This window comes from Oenanthe melanoleuca, chromosome 2 (genome assembly GCF_029582105.1).
Source record: "Oenanthe melanoleuca isolate GR-GAL-2019-014 chromosome 2, OMel1.0, whole genome shotgun sequence".
Lineage (NCBI taxonomy): Eukaryota > Metazoa > Chordata > Aves > Passeriformes > Muscicapidae > Oenanthe > Oenanthe melanoleuca.
In genome coordinates, this window is record NC_079335.1 from 60784213 (window position 1) to 60805041 (window position 20829).

Genomic DNA, 20829 nt, shown 5'->3' on the forward strand with positions numbered 1-20829 from the left:
GCTGCACCTGGGGACATCCTGAGCAATACTCCATCTTGTCAGAAAACAATTTGCCCTGAGGTACTAGGGCTTAGATGTGGCTTAGATGCGCCAGATTTTAGTATAAGTCCAGAGCAGATAAATGCTGGTGTAAATATGGGCATGCAGGGACATAAAAATCAAGCAAACATCTGAAGAGCAGCTTGAGTATCATTTAACTGGTAAACTAACCAGAATAGCTTCCTATTAAATCCATAATATTCAGTTATCAAGTAAAAAAATACATTAATGAATTTGGAAAGTTAATTTTCACCTGGCAAGCACAGTCAATTTGTACATGTGTCAAAACAAAAAAAACAAAAAACCACTAAAACCCCCATTCAAAATAACACACAATTACCTGTATAGACACTTTAGCAAGAACAAAATTCTATGTACACCTTTTTCATTTGTAGTCCTAGGAGAAGGCATTGCAGAAAACTGTCACACGCCTGATATAATTTCATTTCTTGAAAGAAATAAAGTTTTGTATTTCATATGCCTCCAGAAGATAATTTCTGTATTTGGGCACTTAACATTGGTTCAGATTATATATTGTAAGATCAAAGTAGGCTGTGGATCAATACCTTAAAAATTTAAAAGCTGCTACAGTCACAGATGAGTGCAAAATCCATGTGCAAAATGAGTTCTCTTGCACTGCCTGTTACATTACAGGTTTGGCTGAGTGAGATGCTGAAAGCCCTGAATGCCCAATCAATTTAAAATTTCAGGATGGACTCAGAACTTTTCTGTATCAGTTTCAGAGTTTACAATGTTACAACTACACTGTCTTCATAAAGCACTGCTTAATTACAGCACATACACAGCAGTAATTCATCATAGCATAAGCTACTGCTGATTAAAAGCTGTAAGCTGGTTTTAAAACCTTGTGCACTCATTATAATCAACAGTAGGGAAGGATTCCTAAAGGCTTGACCCATTTCCAGTGGGATTTGACCCAATTCAGTGTGATGCAGCTTCATTTATATTTTATCTGTTGATTGGGTTCTATCCATCTAACAGATCAGCTATTGATTTCTATGTAACAGCATAATTTATAGAACCATTCCAGATTAAAAAGAGAAGCATCTACTGTTCAGTTTTGTTTGTCTTTGGTTATTCCATAGGGATTAATTATCTACCATCATCTAGCTAGCTTGTTTTGAAAAATGAAGTGTGTGGCATAACTGTCCTGCCAGCTTCTTCTACTATTTGACCATTACATAGAGTCACCTGATGATTTGGCCAAAATGCAATTGAAATAGTCCCCTAAATCCTTCTTCATCCTCATAATCATGACCACAGGCAAAAATCCCATCATTGAGAATGGCTGATAAATTGTAGTATAGGAATGGAAACCTATCATGTGTGCAAGCCAGGAAGCTTTTCTCCTGCTCAGATCTTTATGAGGCACCCACATCTTTTAGTCTGGGAAATCTGTGGCAATTTCTTGAGCAGCCACTAACAAATCTCAGATGAGGACAATTCCCAGAAAACTCATACCATCTGAGAAAAAGGAATACACAAGAGGATATTCTAGTCAAAGCACAAAGGAGTTTACCACTATTCCAGGGGCTTATTGCTTCTGGCCTTCTACAAAGAGTGGAAAATACACACATGGTGGTGACAGAAGACATTATATGATGCTTATGTCAAATCTGAGATAACAGTATATGCATATCACCATATTTTTTAAAACAAAATTTAACCAATTGTAAAATTCCTAGCATTTTTGCCACTAGTTTTCAAGGTCTAGTTTTTTTAACTATTCTCTGCTCTGGGAGGGTATCAACAAAAATGAATAATAAAAGATTGACAAAGGGAAAATTCAAAGAACCCTGAAGACTGTATTTCCTTTCTGTGCATCTTGGGCAGCTTTCCCGTTTCTGTTTTAGTCAAACTATTTGGAATGCTAAGTGGCAAACAATTTAGTTGAATTGGAGTAACACTATGAAATATTTCAACTCTGTGTTTCCATCTCCATCCTGAGCAAAGCAAAGCAGGGACAGAATTTCACTTTCTTAATGCTAAGTGGCTAAAAGCCACTCTATGACCTAATCTCTCACCCAGTTAAAATCAGGTCTGCCAGCACAGACTATTCCAGTTTCCTTATCTGGACCTTGAATGAGTTTATTTCAGCTGCTTGTAAATTTTTCATTCCTACAGATTTTCAACATTAGTAATTTTACACTTTAGAATGGAGGGAAAAGCTGTTTGTGAGTTCTTATCTTTGATCCTGTAATTGCTGACTTTTGAGTACTTGGTTTATGACATGCAAATGTAACATTTCACTCCCTTACTTTTTGTTTGTTTTTAATAATAGTTGCAATGCCAAGATGAAAGGAAAGCAAACAAGAGGAATATACGTAGTCTTAAACAAAGCACAAATATTTCATCCTAAATTTATCAAAAAAGATGAGAACATGAATTTCACCTGCCATGAATGCTTCTTGAAGGAGTGCAAATTACAGAGAGTCATGAGACCAATTAATTATATTGTAATGAAGAATACTGATGAGCCACTGTGACACCTGTTCTTTTAGTCTATATATTAGTAAGCTGGTAAAAGCACAAAGCAACAGATGCTGCAAAGGCTTAGAAATCATCTCTTGTCTCCATTCTTTGCATCTGCAGCTTGTAGTTGTCTGACGTTCAGGACAAGCACTGCCAAACCTGGGGCTCCAACATGCATAATCTTAATGCATGTCCAGAGGCCATGGCATCATCCCAAAGGCTTGAGTGCACCTTGCCCCTGTTACCCATGCCTGGCCATGGCTGTGCTGTTTGAGGCAAGAAGGCTGCTTGTAATGACAGAATCACAGAATCATTTAGGTTGGAGAAGGTCTCCAAGATCATGGAGTCCAACCTTTGACTGATCTCTGCTTTGTCAACTCGACCATGGCACCAAGTGCCAGGTCCAGTCATTTCTTGAACTCCTCAAATCTGTCACAAAAGAGGCAGTGCACATTTCTGTAGGATCTGTAGCCCAGCAGCAGGAGGTATGTGTGCAGACTGAAGGCCCAAAGCTACTCTCCCAGTACATCTGTCCATGGCCCTGTGGGATAGGAAGTCCTGCCAGGGATGCTAGTTGGACTGCTTTGCATGGACTCATCTTTAGGCAGGCAGCAAAAAGAGCCTTTTCTTCCAAGCACTCTGCCCATGCAAGAGCAGCCAAGGTTTTGCTAAATGGAAGAGCTCCAGGCCAATTAATGCAAATAAATTGAACCTGACAGATCATTTAAGATAAACTTTTATTCCTTTTAGGCTCTCATGCTCAGTAAATCTCTACATTAAATTCCACAAGGCAGAGCTGAGGAATTTTGCAATGCTCCTAGACTGTTATTCTCTCTTTCTTATTCAGTAAAAGAGAAAAAAAACCATTATCATTATTCTGGCCATATCTCCATTGTCAATCACTACAAAGATCTAAGGGACAAAAAGCTTGAAAAAATGCTTACATGCTCAAATCATCAGTTATAAAGCCAAGGGAGATGCACCTGTCTGGCTACTACGTCTTAAAAAAGTTAGGTTTCAGCTTTTCTGCATTTGGGATGGGGCATGTTTAGGTTGACTCAGCTGCCAGCTAGCTTCCCAGAATCACAGTTGGAAGGGACCCCCATGGATCATTGAGTCCAACTCATAAGTGAATGGCCCATTTGGGGACTGAACCCAAATCTTGGCATCAATAGCACCATGCTCCAACCAGTCAAGTTAATCTTTGGGAAAACTCACTTTGGGTAGCAATTTCAAAATGCTGGAGTGACTTAGAAATTAAAATGTATAACTCAGTTGTCTTTCCCCCTGACATTTTATCTTTTGTATTCCTTTCATTTAGTCAGCCTCTCCCGTACAAATAGATAGGTCATAGAGGACTGACGAACAGTAATTTGAATTTTCATTAAAAAAATATAATTGAAATATGTATTAACAAGGGAAACAGAAGCAGAAGTCCACCTCAAGCCCAGACAAGTGATGAAATATTTAACTTACATGGTCCATGGCATGAGTATATCAGTATATTCTATATCTGAAGAACACCAATCTACACATTTATGGCTTGTGAGCCCACGGTCTTTTCCAGAACTAATGTTTCTGTAAAGCTCACTCCCTCCAGAGTCAGTCCACAGCTGGAGTTATGTGCACCACTGATTTTATCCAGCACAGTAAATCAGATGGACTAGAGCTACTTGAGTCTTTCAGGGATTAAAGTAGTTCTAAAGTGCTGAAAAATGAACCTGTAACACACAGGCAATAATCTAGCATTTGGCTACAGGTTATCACTTACGTTGTCAGCTGAATTTATCAAACCTGGATATGAGCAGTTAAAAAGCTTTTGATGATTTATAGCTTCTGTACACAACTGCAGCCTTAAATCCTACTTAACATTTTCCTGGTGTGAAAATTCACAAATGGTTTTTTTAAAATTCTATTCTCTTCTCTGAATTCAACAAGCCCTCTGTGCATTTACTGACCTTTGGGGTTCACACGTCAGAGACTTTTCAAAGTCTTTTCCTCTGGAGAGGGGAAGCACGGACTAAGCACGTGAATAAGCCCCTCATTTTTATCAGACTAGCTGCCATTTACTAACACAGCACAACACAACGTTTGCCTGCTGTCACATCAGACTGCCACAGCCATGCTCCAAATGTCACATTAGCAGAGTCAGGTTAAAGTCACTTTGTGTTACAACACTTTCTGCAGTGACCTTTTGAAGGGCCAGAATGAGAGGGAAGCTTAGCTTCCCTTGCTCTGTGCAGGGAGCCTTTCCTTATTTTTCTCCTAAACTGAGAGAAACATGCTTCATTTTCAAGGGGGAGATGTCACCTTTTGTGAACATGAGACATTCCTGCAATCCACTGAGCACTCTGTGGATCCATCCTATAGCCTGTGTGGTACAAGCAGCACTCTAAACCAGTAGAGTTAATAGCCTGAGGATGCCTCTCCATGTATGTCAGACACCTTTCTTCTTGAGGAGCACAGGGCTTCCCTGGATATACTCAACTTTCCATTTTGACACAGGTCAGGGCAATATTAGGGCAATTTGCCTTACCAGGTCTATAAATACCTTGACTTTTTAGAATGCCCAGAACAGGGCATATGTATTACTAACTTGGATCCTGGAGCCTGCTTCTAATAGAAGCAAGGATCCATCATGACTTTATAATATATGGGAGGTTTCCTGGGGAAGAGCCATCCAGCCTGCTCAGTGCAAAAGCAGAAGGACTGGGACAGACTGGAACAGACTGCCCAGGGAGATGGAGGAGTCACCATGCCTGAAAGTTCAAGAAATGACTGGACCTGGCACTTAGTGCCAGGGTCTATTTGACAACATGGTGATCAGTCAGCGGCTGGGCTTGATAATCTTTGAGGCCTTTTCCAATTTAAAAGATTCTATGAGTTTAGGGGATACCCTTTCAGTGAGGTATTGCTCTTTTCCTCCTCCTCCAAGCTAGTCTTTGTTGGTAGATCCCAGATGATCTGCAGTGGCCAAGCTACTGACAGGGAGACTGTTCCCATGCTTCCCAGTCATGTGGGGCTTCTGAGACCACCTAGTGAGTCCAGTCAAGTCCCAAATCTGGTAAAATAAAGGTAAATTGATTATTATACATGAGAGATTAACCAGTAAAGACTGTACAGTCTGTCAAGGTCAAAGCATGGCCTGGATAGCTCTGAATTGGATATGCAGAAAGCAGCTCAAGGAGGAAAAATGTGTCCATGGAATAAAGGTTAAACAAAGAGGGGAGGAATAAAGGGAGAACACAGCAAGCTATATCAAACTGCTTCATGTCAGTAGCTGGGGATCATATAAAATAGCACTTAGATTTATGTACAAATGACAATTCCCTATATCTCTGCTGACCCTGCTCCTTACACGAACAGTATTAATTCAATACATTTTTCATTTTGGCAGTAGTTTGAACTAAATCACTGCTAAATCATCTGTGGTGGAATCACTTTGTTGCAGGTAGATGTATTAGATCAATCTAGTGAGATAATTTACTTATGAGGAATTCATGCCTTGTCCTCTATAATCATTTAAATTAAAAATTATACATGTGCTCCAGTAGAATATAACAAATACCAGGATGGATGGAATCTCAAACAGATATTTTTCTAAACAGTCCACGATCATGCTCTCCCTTTGGTTTCAGTTTTGGAAATAGTGACTCAAGAGTAAAAAAAGTATGACCCAGTCCTTTCATTGCAGTGACAAGGGGACCCTAAGGGCCATAGTAAGCTTTTAAAAAATGTTTTGCCTAAGTCTAAAATGTATGGGGTGTGGCTGTTGTGGGGCTTTTTGACTCCCAGAGTCTATAATAGAAAACTCTGAACAATGAGTGTATTCTAAGCCAAAATATGAGATTACAAAGGGTCTTTACTGACTCTGGAAATAGAGAAATGGAAAGCTGCTATTTCCGGTACTGGCATTCCACTTCTTTCCAAAAAGAGGGTGAGAAATTCCTGTTGGAGCAAATAATCAAAATTCACTGAAAATAAACAGAGAGATGTTTATCACAGATGTGTAACAAATTCAATGTAACTATATTAAATAACACGATTCAAGCCAGAAAATGGCACCTGTGCCATTGTGAAGTACTACCAAAGGTCAAACATTTAGACAAAATTCAAAAGATATCTCCCAAATCTATTAATTACATGTGCTCATTATCTGTTACATGTCGACAGAATAAGAATTCTTTAATTTCTGAACCAGGGTCCAGTGATGATATAAAAAAATAGATTATTTTTTCAAAACTAAAATGTGAAGTTAGAGAAACAGGTGCCAATACAATGACAGCATGATTTTCTATGATTTGAAATTAAGCATTTGTAATGGCAGAAGAACACAAAACTATGATTAGGATGAACATTTGAAAAGCAACTTAGCCTTTCTGTACTCTTAATAAGGAGCTAATTCCTGGACTTAAAATACTTCTGTGCTCTCTAAGTTTTAGTACAAATGCCTATATGAATTCTGCAGCATACAATTAACAACTGCCTTTGGTCATCTACAGAGTGAATAAATCCATCTGCACTCTTAAAAAAAAAAAAATCAATTTTTCATCTCCCTTATCTGTAATAGATCAGAGTTTTTTTTCTCATAACACCATGATGATATCTTCTACCATCCCTGAAGTAGTTCTATGAAGGAGATTTTTGTCAAATATACTTTGTTATAATATTCCACAGATTCAGAAATCTTTTAGACTCTACATGATTATCTTCACATCTGTTACCTTCAGCTATACAAACTTTAACATCCTGGCTTGGTGTGCTACTCAACAATACTCTGTTTTGTCTGTTCAAATTGTAATGTCAAATAATAGATCTATGTCCTTTCAGTGACCTAGATAAACTTCATTTTCTTCTTTTCCATTCATTAAGAATTAAAATTATTCTATTTCATGGTTCTGTATATCTTGAGGAAATATTTGAACTACAAGTTAGGGTGATGTCATTTCAATAGACTGAATTCTGCATTAATTACACAAAATTAAATATTTTCCCATAATATACACCAGAATTTCATGGGTTTCTTGTACATCTTTGGGCTCTTTTTATCCCCATGTAGTATATTACAAATCCTTCCAAAAAAAGCATCTCTCTGAGATGTCAAGGAGAGAGACATGCCAGCACACAGCTCTGCAGAGAGCAGCAGCTCATGGTGGCTCATAGCCCTCAAGAAAACCTCTGTCTCTATTCAAAAGACAGGGAGGACTGGGTGGTGACAGGGAGGGACAGCACTGTGTACCACCTGAAATGGGACATCTGAACAAGTTAACTTTAGGAGAAGCAGGATTCTGAATGCCAGCTGAAAAAAAATATTAAACTACAGTGAAAGTCAGAGAGCTCTGAAGGAAAAACCTGGCAATTCTTTCATGTTCTTCTTAGACTCCATTTCTTTAGTGGGGTACTAATTTCTGTTGACTTTTTGGAGCTGGATACTTCAGTCTTTGTAGAAATTGGAAAGGGAAAGGGAAGGGAAAGGGAAAGGGAAAGGGAAAGGGAAAGGGAAAGGGAAAGGGAAAGGGAAAGGGAAAGGGAAAGGGAAAGGGAAAGGGAAAGGGAAAGGGAAAGGGAAAGGGAAAGGGAAAGGGAAAGGGAAAGGGAAAGGGAAAGGGAAAGGGAAAGGAAAGGAAAGGAAAGGAAAGGAAAGGAAAGGAAAGGAAAGGAAAGGAAAGGAAAGGAAAGGAAAGGAAAGGAAAGGAAAGGAAAGGAAAGGAAAGGAAAGGAAAGGAAAGGAAAGGAAAGGAAAGGAAAGGAAAGGAAAGGAAAGGAAAGGAAAGGAAAGGAAAGGAAAGGAAAGGAAAGGAAAGGAGGAAAGGAAAGGAGAAAAGAAGCTGCCAGGGTGACCAGCAGCTGCACATCAGTGTCCCCTTCCAGTGTGTCCTCCCTGGCCTTGAAGTTTATATCCACACAATACGGCTTCTCAAAATGAGGTGACTCAACTCCCCACACTTAGTCCCATTAATCAGTCTTTGTAAATAATTCCCTAAGACCCCAAACAATTTCTATAGCCCTTATCTGTCCTTTTTTCAGTTTGACAGCACAAGTGTACAACTTTGGTACCTGAATTTTAATACACTTTTCTGTGTTTATAAAAACAAACCAAATGAACACAAACCCTAACTTCGAATAAATAATGCCAACAGATTACAAGAGAAATAACTGGGGAAATATTGCTGCTGGTAAGTATGGAAAAAACCAGAAACTGAATAGGAAATGTCTCAAAAAATCTGACAATAAAAGGGGAAAAGAGCAATAAAAATATATTAAATATAATATTCTGTATGGTTTCATCTGACAGGGACTGTTGCAAAGGTGAGTGAAATACTGATAATAAAACTACAAGTGATGTTCAGTGCTAGTGAGGTACAGCATAACATACAAGAGAAAATGAATCTCAAGTATACAAATGCAAACTGTTGGTACTAAGTAATTAAGAGCATCAAGGATGAGGCCTCAGACTCACTGTGGTTGGTTCCTTGAAAACATCAGTGCTGTGCTCACTAGTGGCCAGAGGCAAAAAGAGGATATATGTGGCCAGACAGAATACTGTGAGAGCAGTTAAAATAATTCAGAAAAGTTGTTCAGAAATGTGAGTTATGGAGGTGGATGTTTCAGAGCTGTGTGTGGCTCTCATCAAGCTCTCACAAAAAAAGAATACCAGGAAAGGTAGAGGCTTACATGATGAACAAACTAAATGGATGACAAAGATTTGCATTTCTAAAGAGACTCATTGATAAGAGAGATCTGTAAAACATGAACAATGTGTAAAAAGTAAGACACAGTTATTCACTGCTTATCACATCACAGGAACAGGGTATGCCCAGTGAAACTCTAACACAGTTGATTTAAAACAAACAGATGGAAGGGCTTTAATCATTACATGCACAATTATATTTTGAAACTCACTGCCAGTAGATGTGTTGAAGGCTGAAAGTATAAATGGATTCGTGAAAGATAAGACAAATTGATAGACAATAAATCCACATGCAATGATTAAACCTTATGGTCCAAAGACATCCTCCAGTTCAAACAGCCAGGAAAACACTTGTCTTTTGGATCTCAGAGTGTAAACCAGCACCTGTTCTGACAGAGATACCCACCAATAACACAGACTCATCATATACTTGGGAAATATCAGCTTCAATTCACTTTCTGCCTGAGATGAACTTAATTTCCACCTCTTTATATTTATACATACTTATGGATAATGATTTTCACCATTTTTCCTGCTAAATCCTTGTACAACATAGTAAAAAAATCCAGACTGATAGATCAGAAGATAAAGGGTGGGTTGACACCTATTAGCAGTTTTGATACTCACTTGGCTGAGGGGTCAAAAGATTTATGTTCAAATAAACTGGATTTAAAGGAAAAAAAGAAAACAACAGAACACAGAACTGATGCTGGAAGAGTAATTAAATTTTGTTTCCTCCCTACAAATAACATAACCACAAGTCTAGTGTTTCATGCTTATCCTATGTATTTTACTAGAAAAAATACAAAGTACAACAAGTGATATTAATAGCACAATGTGGACAAGTATTTGTAAATAAAGTGCCAGAATCACATTATAGATACTGCAGAGGAGCAACAGCTCCAGAAGAAATACAGCTGGAGTAGTAGAGAACTCAAGATGTAATGAAAGTCATCTGTCTGTCTCAAGGCACAACAAATACACCTAGAGCACTTCAGGTATCTATTTAACTCATTTTTCAAAACCTCCAAAGATAGCAATTTTCCAGAGTTTAAATATCCTTTTCATTAAGTTTTCCTAATATTGGCTCAAATCTTCTCTCCTATCCAAATTTCTTAGCTCAGCCAGACAATGAAAGTAGAAATTGTTTTATCGGCAGCTATCATGCATTTTGACCATCTTCTCTAAGCAGCCTAGATATTTTGGTTTTTGTATGTTCTTAATCTTATGTTTTCTCCACACATTTTTCTTAAATCAGCATTGGACACAGTAGTTAGTTATAGCCTTTTGACACCAGAGAAATTAAAAGGATACTATTATTTTTATATCCCAGTGCAGAAATTTTCTTTTTTTAGCTTTTCATGTTTTTGCTTATTCATATTCATTCACCTACTGTAATCTTTAGTTCTTTTTTTTATGTATAACTATGGATTGGTGAGTTGTTCTTCATTTTGTATTTGTCCAGAAGTTTGCTCTCAATGTAGCACAAGCCATTTGACCTAGAATCCAGACTTCTTTTCTCCTGATTACTTCTTCAAATTCTTAGTATTCTTTGAATCCTTGTCTAGTCCCCCTGGTGCTTGCTGACTCTCCCAGAGACCACTGCAAGTTTTGATAATTATATATTCCAGTTCATCTTCTTAATCAGCAATGTCAATATTCAGTGACTCCAGATGTAAGGCACACCCTTTCAGAGGTCTGTTTAGCATAACTCGCATATTGAAATGGGACTTTAAATCAGTTTTGTGGATATTTTTATACTCATATAGATCACACTCTAGTGGGAGGTGCCCCTGCCCAAGGCATGGGGGTTGTAGCTAGATGATCTTTAAGGTCCCTTTCAACACAAACCATTTTATGATCCTGTGAATTAATTTATCACTAAGCTAAAAATCCACCAGTCACTAAGGTGTGGACAGTTACAATAAAACTACACTACTCAGTATGGAGACAAAAATGGACTGGATATGTACAGCAAGAAGTCTACAAAATACACATTCATGTCATTACAGTCAAGATCTTCTCCTGTTAGGATAAATCAGAAGTAAGCTTTCTGACTTTTTCAGTAATTTCCTTTTTTGCTTAAAAAATTATAATTTTTTATGATATGGTGTTCTTTTCCAGAAGGATCCAGCTCAGAATCCTCTGCACAGGATAAACAGTCCACAGTCTAATTTATGTCTTTATTACTTATCACATGACACTAGCAATTATTTATTACTAAAAAATTGCTTGAAAAACAGAATTCTGAATTTCTTTATATACTTTTTTCCTAAATTAATATATATATTTGAAGCTATTCCTTAATTTTAAACCCATAATATTTATAAGGAAATTTTGTTCTGACTTTTGAAGTTTTTTGCAGAAGCAGTGAAATATTAATCCACTGATTCTGGATATTTGACACCACAGTTTCCATATATATATATATATATATATATATATATATATATATGCCTGAGTTTTCAGAGTTCTTACTACATGTTTTCTATTAATTGGATTATATTCCTTCAACATTATCACAGAGAAAAAAAATCCACAGACCGGTTCTTTGGGTTATATACTGGACAGATGTTAAATATTAAAAAAAATTCTAAGGCAATTAGCCACATTATTTCTATGAGCCTTTGTGGAAGCAAGCACCAAGAGTTGTTAAGAGTATGGACTGTATGTAGAATAAATAGAAAGAAACTTTACCAGGGTTGGATTGATGCCCCTGGAGAACAAGTTATAGATGAACTGAGGATGCAGGAAAGCAGTCCTGGGTTCTTGAGTACCTTCCCCTTAACTGTAGAGTAGACTTTTTGTGTCCCTCATTTGATTAAACTCAGAAGATTATGTGAATATCTGGGGCTTTTACTGCAGAAGTTTAGTAAGGCTTTTTCTGAGGAGACCAAAGGTGCTACACTTGACAAGTCGTGCTCTCCCTCTCTCTTGGTGAACAGATCAGCTTTCAGCACTGACAAATGTCACACCACATTACCTGACTAAATCAGCTGACAGACTTAAATTCTTAACACTTCCTTAAAGGATTTTTCCAATATGCAGTACCACAGACTTTCATTCCTATCTACACAAAGCATGATTTCTGCACATTTCATTTGTATTTGTTTACAATTCTTTGATTTTCCTTTTTAACCTATTCCAATGCAGATGTCTCTCAGGTGTTCTTTAATGCCTGACAGAAATAGGAGTCTGACTGAAAGCAAGGTGCCTTCTAGGCTCCAGTCAGATTAATCAGAAAGGATCTGCCAAAGTGAAACATTTTGAGGGACAGGTATAGATCTGTTCTTGAAGTCTCCCATATTACAGCAATCTACAATTTCAGCTTTGTTACTGCTCTCCTTGCTCCCTGATACTCCCACAAAAACTGTCAGAACTCTTTTTCAGCTCTCACTAGACAAAAGATTTTGACCATCTACTTCAACTACATGTCTGATTATGAGAAGAGTTCTTAAATTGTGCCCATGGAAAACCCACCATTCATTTGGAAGGATGCAAACTTCAAACTCCAGTTGAATATCTCAGCTAAACTAACAGTCTACTCTTTATTTACCAGCAAGGTAGGGGGAGAAAATGCTAAGTGTGCTTTGTATTCTCTGTTGCATACTAAATAATTCCTGGGAGGTATTCATGATCTATAAAGCAGCAAGCAGTTTGGTCACAGCTATCTCTGCCACCATCTGTTTGACCACTTGCAATAGTAACAGGCTGCACAGAAGCTGAAAAAGAGGCATGACTAGCATGAGTTTGGAAAAAAACTATCTAGATCCAAAATTAAACCAACTATTCAGATTTTCATCACAATGTGCCATACTGCAGTTGCCTCTTGAACCCTCACAGGCTGGTTTTCCCTTGCCTCTGGCAGATGTGTCTGTCTGCTTTTTCCATAGCCAAAATGTTTGCAGATAGTCTCATTAAAACAAAAGTTTCCAGCAAAGAACAGAAAATTTAGCTCCTGAGAGTAATCTGCTGATTTTTCTACCCAGCAAATGAGGGTAGAAAAACAGAGGTTTTGGCCCTATTCTGATATATTATTACCTATTTATCTGTTTTATTTTTTCTGCATTGAAATATTTCAGCTGTGAGCAACTGCAAAAACTTTCATTCATATTGTTAAAGAAATTATAAAGCTGTGCAGATGAAAAAATGACTTGAAGTATGGAACACTAACACTGGTGATTCCTAATCATTATGTTTGGATAATAAGCTGCTAATACATTTAATATAAGCTACATTCATAATTACAACTAATCTTACAAAAGCATTTACAAGACATCTTTGATGTGGTCTTTTTTTCCTTGAAATCATCATGATTTGTATTATATTCTTGAAAAAAAAAAAAAGTTTAACCAATGAGTTATATATCTGTCTCATGCTTGATCACTCCTAACAGCTATAACTACAAAGGAAAAGCCCATTTATCATTTTAGACACAGGACTTAACTAACTTCTTTACATTATTAGGAACTTTCCCAATAGCCCAAGAATTATTAAAAGTTAATGAGAATGTTTCAGAAAGTTCCCTAACCAATTAAGGGTTCTTTTGAGCAAATTAATAATGTCTACAATTATACCACAAGTATTGAATATAAAAGCTTTGTACAAAAACAATACCAATAGAAGAACAGAAAAATCCTTGATAATATTTAGACTATCATTGTAGTTAAAAAAAGAGAAAACTTTCATCTATGCTGTTATACTGTTCCTTATTTCAATTTCTCTTACATTTTTGCACATTCTTTTTATTTCCAAAATGTGTGAGAAACTAAACAAAACTCGAGACCAGCCTTAAGATGTGTTGACTGACTATTGTTTGCATAGAAATCCAACCCCTCTCTGGCACTTCTCCATAGGATGCCTGAGTTATTTTTTTTCTGTAGGTTAATTGGAAATCTTTGTTTAATGATCACCATGCTGAATATGTGCCTGAATCATTTCTGAAATAATAATTTTTGCAATTATAAGGGATTTTAAAAGGGTGGCTGTCTCCTCTGTTTTTACTGATCTGACAATATTTCAGCTGATGGTAAAACCATTGTTGTTAAATAGTTGAAAATATTACAAAGAACCTCAGTTTGAATGGTTGGAGATCAAAGTTAATATAAAATCAGCTATCCTGGACTTCTACTGCTCTTCTGGATTAGTTCAGAAGATATATATTGCACCTCTGCATGATCCCAAATCCCATCCTTAACATGCAGAGGGAACATGCCAAACTTCCTCCTTGCTCAGGTGTTCTAGGAGGGTACCTGCAGCTACCTTAGGCAAAATGCATTAGAGCTCCTCCAGAATGCTGAGGAATTAGCACCTCTTGGAAAAATTTTCTCATGATTCTTTCATGTGGCTGTAAACACCACTATTATGAAAAAAAGGGCCGGGGGGAGGAAGAAGAGGAAGCAATCAATATTTATCATTTGTGCTGAGCAAGAATTCCTAAATTACATTACTGTGGGATGATGTCTGCAAAGTTTTAGTGGGTCAAAATTCTTCTGGGAACATGAGTTAATAGCATCACTTACAGTTGTGAAGGCAAGAGCAAATCTGAAGATTGCTTCACTAATTCAGAATGAGTAACAACAGAACCCCTCAAGTGCATTGCTGTTCATTAATAATAATGTCCATACAGCAGACAATTTCTGTTTAAAGAATGAGCCTTTGTAACTTGGTCAGCAAATTATGTTTAAAGTGCTCTCCTGAAAACAAAGGGAGAGCAAGCTGCTCTCTCATGCATTGTATGGGAAGAATTTGCCAGCTTACAACTACCCTCATGAGCCCATCCAAATGCAATCATCTCCTGTTTTATCTCAGCCTAGGAAAAAACCACATGAGTTGCATTCTAGAAACTGCAGAAACAGCTCCAACACGAATCACCATTTCTGCAGAAACCTCTCCCAGCAAGTGCCTCCTCCTGGCTGCAAATGGCCCCTGACAAATCCCTGTGGCTTCATTTGCAGTCTCTGCTGCTGAGACCATTCCCTGCAGGAGCAGCTCAGCCTGAGAGCATGCAGCAGGCTTGGTGAGTTGCTCTGTGGAACATCCCTCCAAGGGATGGGGTCAGCAGTCTGTGTCCTCTGCACCCTGAGGGACTGACTCCTGAAGAAACTTTTAGCAAGAAGTTGCAGAATGTCAACAGTGAGTCTTCAGAGAGAGCAAAAAACTAACTTGAAAGAGTTTAACAACAAAAATCCTCTCCAGATTCCATTTCACATTCATTTTCAAGAAACAACTGTATTAAGAAGTGGATACTTAGCTGACCAATACATTTTTTAAACAGCCAAAGGTTGCTATAGATCAGCAGTTTCTGTAAATATGGGGATTGTAATCAAGAAAAATTACTGGAAATAACTCATAGCACTCAAGTTTCAGAACACAGCACTTTAAACAGGTAACAAAAACTTATTAGGTTCCTTTCTGCATCTTCCAAACATTCTTATTTAATAAATAATTGTACATATTTAACACATCCTGAAACAAATGCAACTGACACAAAAGTTGCATACATAAATATAATGAAAATTGTTTGCAACCTACCTTGGAATTGTGTAAATTTGATGGTTCCCATCCTCTCTCCATTTCGGAAAACAACTTCACCCTAAATAAAACAAATAAACACCTTAAAAGTTTTATAAATCTCTCATAATATAGTTTTTCATTAACATCTTAATTTTCCATTGACTATTAAAATTACCAAAGCAATGTTTAAACTCTGAAGGTAGCAGATTCAAACATAGTCAAAATAACAAGAACACCTCCTTAAAACCTTCTTCTACAGATTTCAAATGGCCTTAGAAACTTGTACCACCCATTTTTCATTTAAAGGAAATGGAAGCACAATAAAGCCAGTAACTTGCTGAATCTCAGATGACGAGAGATGCAAACAATTGATTTTCATTGCTTTATGAAGAATATGCAAAAAATTTCAAAGATCACACAAGAAAATAGTTTTCTACTTCATTCATCCATCATACAGTTCTCCAAATGGCTCTAGAAGCAATTTTTCTTATCTTATATACTTATCCTACTAGATTATGGATACCAGTAGCTCCTATGGCTTGGCTTTGTCCTATACCAGGATGTGTGTCCTAGTATTCATTTAAATTGTAATGTTTTTAAGTCAGTACTACCATCTGTGGTGCTATACACTCTTACTTCTCAATATATTGGTCATGTAATGTTGAAATCTCCTGACATATCCCTAGGAAATTACTCCCATCTTTTATCCCATCTTTCTGGATTAAATTAAGAAAAGATCTTGTTAAAATTCCTCCTTACTTCAGCTATTTCATAATTGAGTATGAAAGAAGAAGGTTTCATTCATTTAGAGTAAATATTTTTAATATTTTGAACCTGCAGTGGAGAGCTGAGCACTGTCAAGATAGATTGCTGTTCTACTTCATCCCTGGTTTGGCTTATTAACACCATCTGCATAAATCTTTGTTTTGGCAGACATCAGAGTAAAAGAAACCAAATGGTAAACCTGTGAGGCTACAATATATTTCTCTGTGACAGCCTGTCACTTTTTGGATGACCTTTTCTGATCACTGAAGGGATGCACTAAAGAACTCTGAAATACTAAAGCTGGGTCCCTGCAGGAACAGTGCAACAGTTTGGTAGTTCAGCACACTCACCTCCCCCCTTTTTCTGCAGGCCAAAAAAAACCTTTCCCTTTGATAAACAGTAGAAAGCTTAAACAAGTGCAAGCCACATTGTGCTAAACTTTGAGACTCAAAAGCCCTGATCTCCTGGTTACTTTATAAAAAAATAAGAGAATTATGTTTGCAGCAAAAAAAGTGATATAAAGAGACAATAAAATGTTGAATTTAATTTTATAAATTATAGCAATGCTAGTAAGAAATCAGCCAAAGAGTGTTTCAGAAACTTGTCTTTAGGAATTATGTGATGATTTATAGCATGAGAAGTGAGCTACAATCTGGTGATGTTCTACAGCTCACATCAAGCCATTTCTTTGCTACTGAGATAATATACCATGAGATTTAGATGGAGAAATTTCTCCTTTACATGTGAGATTCATCAATTACTAAAAGTTTTTTTCTTTATTTAAAGTGGCAGATGTTTGAATAATAGATATTACTGATACACATATTAAGATGAGACATTCTGAAAGCCAGTCAGCACTATTTCATCCTTTCTTTTTACCTCACCACACACTCCAGCACATGTGCCAGTAAAAACTGCAGTTTATGGTGTGATCCACCATAAATCTCTAACCTAAATCTCATGAAATTCACATGAATATAGCAACACACAAAATCCTCCTTTACCTTCCATTGTGTTTTGGTGATATTACATAGGCTTTTTTAGATACTGATTAGCAAAAGGACCAGTGATTATATAGAATTAAAGAAAATAATGGAAGTAATGTTAATACTTACATTCTTCAGAACATGATCATCATATTTAAAAAATATTTATTATCAAGCAAATATTTTATTTCAAGAGATGTAAAATAAGACCTCAGTCCTGAACAAGCATTTAAATCAATTGCACAAGTGAATAATTTGTACCTAGAACAAACCCCACATTTTACTATATATTAAATAGTCAATTAGCAAGGATTCCCTCTTCCATTACACACAGGTCATCCCAATGGAGACCAACAGAAACCACACTGGTGTCTTGCTGCTTATTTAATTTTCTTCAATCTACCTTCTACATTTTTCCTTTCTTTACTAGTTGTAAAAGTAAATGCCAGAGTAAATACCAATCTGCCCAGCTGATCTGCCCAACTTTGAGATGTGGACAGGCATCTTCACACTGGCAGTGACCCTTGAAAAGTTGATGGGAAGGAAAGAGAAAGTTTGTGGCTTGGAGTCCAGCAGACAGAGATGTAAACAGACGGTGGAAAAGGAGCTGAATGAGCTCAGTCTGGCACAGTCTGGCTCCCCTGGATATTGCTGCTGTGTGTACAGCCACCACAGCACACAGAATTTCAATTTTTTGGCCCAAATACATCCCTGTATTTGGGATTCATTGCAGCTGCATAACTCTTCATACAACCTTACACGGGTGTACTTTATTTAGTTTTCCTAAATGTACAACCACCCATAAGCATAAACAATAGTAGCCTCATATTACAAGTTAGGAGACTCAAACAACAGAAATACAGAAACTTGTGTTGTAGGTTTTTTAGGTTTTTATTTGTTTATTTTTGTTTGCTTGCTTGCTTTCTGATACATCTCTGACATGCTTCCCTTTTTGTTTGTTTGTTTTCCTCCCCTCAAAAAGCTAAAGTGCTTGAATGTCCTTTACAAATGATGAAAACCAGACTGGACCAGACATTTCAACAGCATCAATCTCACTTGCCACATACAAGGACATCATCTCCCTATTTCTTCTGAGGACCATCATCTTTTTTGTGCTCTGTTTTACAAACCGAATATTGATTTGTGTACGTTGTTATACAGAGTAACTGTTTCATCCCCTTAATAAAAAGACATTTTCTGTCCTCCTTGGATGTAGAGTCTTTTCCTTTTATCTTAAGCCTTTAGTCCTTTATTTATGGTCAGAATAAGAAGTCCACATTGTCCATTCACACTTGCAAATTATTAGCCAACATTAGATTTATTTCAGACACATGGGACTTCCCCAGTCTTTACAGAAGTCATTTGTCTCTACTTGGAAGGAATTGTATATTACACTTCTATATTTTTTCCTAGTGGTTAAAAAGTAGGTATTTTGCTATATTATGAGCATGTCTTTTAGCTCTTTTTGAGCTACTGAGCACTAGCATTTATTAAAATTTTCTTTGCATGATCTTTGACAGTATTATTATTCAGCTCTGGACAGAAGCCCATGCCAAAGTTAGAATTCTTTCATTTATCATACACTGAAATCCACAGCCAGCACAATTCTTCATTCATGTCTTTAGTTTTCTTTATCATCTTCAATCAAACCAGAGTCCATAAGTTTCTTAACTGCTCTCTCAGTCAGGGCCAGGTCTGCACTTTGACCACCATTTAATTTACTGTTTATTTTCTTCTGTAAAGGATCTCAAATTTAGTAAACAGAGAAATATCTGCATAGCATTTACTTCATGATTTTCAGTACTATCCCTTAAAGAAATATCTGCTTTAGACCATGTTTGCTTCCTCCTTCAGTCTTCCAAAACATGGCACTGAACAACTATTTGTTCAAATGTTTATCATGTACTCAGCCTAAACTTGTTATCTTATTGCTGGTTCAAAATGTCATAAATATAAATTCAAGCTAAACTAACAACACAAATGCCCCTTCATCAGAGGGAAGGCCACAGATGGATGCAAGACAGTTAAATTCCACAGGACTTCTGTGCCACAAGTGTTCTCTAATGGGCCAATACATTTCAGGACACTGCTCCAGTTTTGCTTCACTCCTAGAAATCTGGGCTACTCTGCCCTATAGACAAGTCATCTCATAAAACAGTGTTTAAAGCCAGTGGCTTTCCATGAAACATCTGAGACTACACAGTCAAACCTTCTCCAAAAATGACCACTGTTATTTCCCAAAAATAAATTACCTCCTTCACTTTTGGGGTTACCTGAGTGAGATATTTGACATCAAGTAATCAGTCTAAATAAATGCATGCAGAAATACCTGAAAAGCAGTAAAATAACTATGACAACTGAAATAATGTTTTATATAATTTTTTATATTCTTTATATATTTATATAATATATAAAATTAAATTTGTCTGTTTAAGTTCTGTCACATTTGCTGAAATCAAGGTGTACTTCTGTACAAGACAAGGAGGGTGAAGCATCCCAGGATAAGAAACCTGAGAGTTTGCTATCACCCAGAGGGCAGATTACTGGCCTCTCACACTGCTCCTGGCTGTACAGCTCTACACCTACCTGGTGGTAGCTCAGCATTCATCAAACCTCTGTGTGAGCTGTAGTGGCCTACTAAACCAGCAAAATGCATTCAGTGGTTTTTTTGTTTTGTTTTGTTTTTGTTTGGGTTGTTTTTTTTTTTTTATGCTTTGGCAAGTGGGCAGTATGTTGTTTGTGAATTGTGAACCAGAGCCAGCACAAAGGAGCCCTGGAAGGATGCAGGTACTAGTAGAAGGAGGTAGGAGGAAGGGAGCAACTCTCTGTTGGCTCCAGATCCTTTCAGAAGCTTTTCTGTGTTTTCATGCAATCCACACTGCCTGCTACTCACATTGCACTCAATTTTCTCTTTCAGGACTTTCTCAGCTACTGACACACCTTCCCTGATGCACAAAGCAGCAAGCTGGGATTCTGTGGCTCCTGGTTCTGCAACTTGTGGGCAGTGAAGAGCTATACACTGGAATTCACAGCCTCTTCCACTCTCCAAAATTCATCTCCAAACAGAGAAAGGGAATATCATTTATTCTACCTAGCAGGCTCTTAGCTCTGCAAGTATAACCTCACTTCTGAAATAAAGCAGCAAGCTTCCAGCTGAGGGCAGCTTGTGCACAACTCTTCTGGTTTCAACCTAGTTACATCACTCATTCAGCTGCAGACAAAGAGCTCAGCACAGGAGATGTAAGCAGAGTGCAAGAGAGGATACCAGAGAGACAGCAGTGCAGGTGTAACCCCACGAGGGACAAAGAGGTAACCATCATCTCTGGATAAAGGAGAGGA

At 37.3% G+C, this 20829-nt stretch overlaps 1 protein-coding gene across 1 annotated transcript in view; it reads right to left on the minus strand.

The window, feature by feature from the left end:
- GABBR2 (gamma-aminobutyric acid type B receptor subunit 2) overlaps positions 1–20829 on the minus strand; it is a 447388-nt gene that overhangs the window by 176246 nt on the left and 250313 nt on the right. Inside the window, exon 8 of the mRNA XM_056485688.1 lies at positions 15758–15818. Within this exon, the coding sequence (XP_056341663.1) occupies positions 15758–15818 (61 nt within the window). The remainder of the gene's footprint in view (positions 1–15757; positions 15819–20829) is intronic.